Source organism: Nuphar pumila, chromosome 3 (assembly GCF_984573655.1).
Source record: "Nuphar pumila chromosome 3, dmNupPumi1.hap1.1, whole genome shotgun sequence".
Classification (NCBI taxonomy): Eukaryota; Viridiplantae; Streptophyta; class Magnoliopsida; order Nymphaeales; family Nymphaeaceae; genus Nuphar; species Nuphar pumila.
Window position 1 is genome coordinate 62,101,078 of NC_143251.1, and position 3,744 is coordinate 62,104,821.

Here is a 3,744-nt window from a genome sequence, read left to right on the forward strand (position 1 = left end):
GACACAGAGATTGGATTCCTGTGATTCAAAAGCATGTTCCCACTAAAAAACACTATGCAGATCATATTCATGGGGTCACTTGAACAAAAAAAAACATAGCTGTTGTGTTTGCACATACAAATGATTGTAGCAACTATCAACCCCAGTTTACCTTATTCTTTGAAACTTGCAAGGCCTATCAGATAACCACTTCCTGCACGGTCTTAAATAACTCGAGGACCAAGTCATCGACTAGAGTCAAGTCAAACAAGTCTGATATACCTAAAAAACTAACATAAACATCCAGCTCACTCGGAATCCGTGTCGTATAAGCCGAGTCCTCATTCATTGAATTGATTGCTCTGTTCCAGAGATAATGAACCAGCTGGAGCTGGGTCTGGTTTGATCCCCAGCTCTTTGGTCCTGCAGGACTCAGATCTGTGTGTGCGTGTGACTTCCCCTGTTCCTCCAAATTTAGCGGCCATTCCCCCTCTAAATTTGGCGACTCGGAGTTGCAAAACCCAAATTCCATCCAGATAAGAAAGGCAAGCAAAACCAGGCCACATCTTTTCCCTCCCCGGTGCTTTCCACGAAGCGACACCGTTCTATTCTGGAACCCTTGACTACCGAAACGCTCCCCCTTATAGCAAAGACCCGCCAAAAAAGGTCCACCACTTTTTATCCTATTTCTCCCGATCCTCTGCTTGGTTTCCACGGCCTTGATGATGAAAGGGTGCCTCCCCATGTCGGTTTCTTCGTTTTTCTGTGATGGGTATCTCTCCCTTTTGTGAAATGTGCCTTCTTTCACCGTTTTGTCGGGTTTTCCTTTGATGGGTCTCTCTGTTTTTCGGTTTTCTTTTTGTTAATAGAGAGTAGGCACTGAAGTAAGAGGGTAAGGATGTCTGCTGTCATGGGAACCATGAAGAATGCTGGGTTCAGCCAGGGAGTGGAGAAAGATGAGGCCTTGGAGGGTAACGGTGGGTCTGCTGGACCTTCCGGTGATGGCCATGGAGATGGTGATGATGTTGACAAGCTGAACGGGAAGTTCAGCCATCCTCCCATGTGTCCTACTGATGATGGTGAGGATGTTGATGATGATGATGGTGATGATGATGATGATGATGCTAAGTCTAAGCTTGCCGAGATCATTGATCTTGGCCCTCAGTGCTCCCTCAAAGAACAAATCGAGAAAGATAAGGTATATGGAAAAGTGTGCTTTTTTACATTATTAGTATAGAATCGTTTCCGTTTGCTACTTGTAAGTTTTTTGTTGAATTTTTTTTTTGGGATGTTAAACCTTAGATTTCTGTGGGAAATTTTTGAAACTTATGTATGAACATGGGGAAACAAATTGTTAGGATGATGAGAGTCTGAGGAGATGGAAAGAACAGCTGCTTGGAAGTGTGGATTTATCTGCGGTTGGAGGTATTCTGCTGTAACCGATACAACCCGTTCCATCATCACTGTTTTATTTGTTTCAGTTAACTTTCTCTGTTGCTTCTGTTTTCCTTTTTCCTTTTTTTTTTTGGTGAATATCATTTTTGTTTTCTTTGTGGTCTTATATCAACCTCTCTCTCTCTCTCTCTCTCTTTCTTTAATGGAACTAAATCAATCCTCACACTAGAAGATAGAAACTTTATTGGGGATGTGATATGCTCTTCTCTTTTCTTTACTAAACAGAGAATCCTGAACCAGACGTTAAGATAATGGGTCTCACGATCTTGTCACCTGATCGGCCTGATGTGCATTTGCCGATTCCTTTTGTACCCAACGCGAAGGGTTATGCTTTCGCGCTTAAGGACGGAAGCCGTTATAGTCTCAAGTTCACCTTCCTGGTTTCCAATAACATTGTATCTGGACTTAAATATACCAACACTGTATGGAAGACTGGCATGAAAGGCAAGATTTCTTATTCTTGGTTTTGTTACAAACTTTTCTCTGCTTTTACTTTTTTTGATAATCTTTTGAAAGTATGGAAAATTGTTACAATGATTCTTTATTAGTGCAAAGAGCTAGGAATTCCTTTGTCTTTTGTTTGTGCTTGTCTAAAAATTTGCCTGAGATACTGAACAACAAAACTACTAACTGACTTTTATGAACTAAGCATTGAGTGCTTGATTTGATCTATGTACTGCTTGATTTCTAGATTGATATTTTTCTCGTTAGGGAAGCCCATGTTTGTCGGATGCAATCAAAAGCAGCTTCACTGATTTGTTGGTTTTCTTAAATCCATCAAATCTAGATTTTTATCTTGTTGAAGTCCGTTGGATCTAGTTGTGAGTACTATTTCTGTGTATCCTTTTGGCACATGTAAAAGATTGTAGCTCTATCTCGGTCTTGGGAAAGCATCATGATGGATAGCTTGAAATCAAACATTTTTCTTTTGAGTACGGAACATTGCATGATTTTTGTGCCTGGTGGTGGGAACATTAGGATTTATGGTCCTTCTGGAAGAACATAGCTGCCTAGTTTGAAATTTGCTGATCTATAAATTCATAACAGTATATAAAGCTCAACTGTGTTCTGCTCATCTTTTCAGCTCTTACTGGTAATGCTGTTAATTCTGTGTATGCATGTGTTCTCATGTTTCTTTTGCGAGTAGATGATGAACAATTCTTTTCCTCTCATTGCCCTCTGTAATTGTTTATGATGAACTCTTTTTGCAATATTTGAAGCTGGGAATTTTGTTTGTGAAACTAGCAATCTTTTATGAACTCTTGCAGTGGATAGCACAAGAGTGATGCTGGGAACCTTCAGTCCTCAGCAGGAGCCTTATACATATGAACTGGAGGAAGAGACTACACCTTCTGGAATGTTTGCAAGAGGCTCCTATTCAGCCAGAACAAAGGTAGGTATCACTTCAGTTGGTTGAGGTTTAAACTTTAAAGCAAGTCTGCACAATCTATTTACTCATTTCTAACTCATGCCTAAATCTTTCTTCTCCTTTGTTTTTACCAGTTTGTGGATGATGATGGCAAGGTTTACCTGGACATCAACTACAACTTTGAGATCCGAAAAGAATGGCCATCTCCCTCTTGAGTTAGTTTCCTGGTTCTTGGCCAGAAGTCTGATGATCTGTTAACTCATCTGTAGTGATGTATGTAGATTAAAGTCCTGTTTTCTGTAACCATTTTTATTTGACATCTCCAATTTTAAGTAGTTGTAGTACTGTGAATTGTATCATTATCCCGTTAAGGTAACCCTGAGAGTGCTGATGGCTGGTTTTTTGGCCATGAAAGCATTCCGGCCGTTCTACAAATAGCGTTGGATGGTTTGACAGTCTGTACATGGAGGGCTTCTGAAAGCAAAACTGGAGAAACAGTAACGTGCATGCATTATTTTAAGCCTTAAATTTAAGTAATCTTTTTTTATGTCTTTTTTTTATCAACTGGTCGTATTATTTTGTTGTTACGGGAATGTTTTGTTGGATTTATTAATCCACCGAAAACTAAAAGAAGATCTAATCCATATTCTTGTTAAACCGTTGAGATAAAAAACAAAATAGAACTTAATACGGAAGTGATACTTGAATTCATAGCGCTTCGATCGATCATTGACGGGTATGATCTTTCAGGACCTGAATATTTGACTCTTTTCCTTTCTCTAAACCTAAAAAGAAGGACTGAATCTCTTTCTAACTTATGGACAGCGCGTGAAGAGAGGACCTTTATATAAGGTTTGGGGACCATAACCTAATGTATTTAAGAGTCTGTTTCTAATTCAACCCATTACAAAATTGTAGACAGGGCAGATCTCTTCACATAC

The 3,744-nt window shown here is 39.5% G+C and overlaps 1 protein-coding gene across 1 annotated transcript; it reads left to right on the plus strand.

Moving 5' to 3' along the window:
- Positions 1-694: 694 nt before the first annotated feature.
- Positions 695-3,348, plus strand: LOC149843000 (rho GDP-dissociation inhibitor 1-like). Its single transcript, XM_089999536.1, has 6 exons — positions 695-751; positions 849-1,177; positions 1,338-1,404; positions 1,660-1,878; positions 2,703-2,827; positions 2,938-3,348. The coding sequence occupies exons 2-6, from the start codon at positions 878-880 to the stop codon at positions 3,016-3,018; spliced, it is 792 nt and encodes a 263-aa protein (XP_089855662.1). The 5' UTR covers positions 695-751; positions 849-877; the 3' UTR covers positions 3,019-3,348.
- The last annotated feature ends 396 nt before the right edge of the window (positions 3,349-3,744 follow it).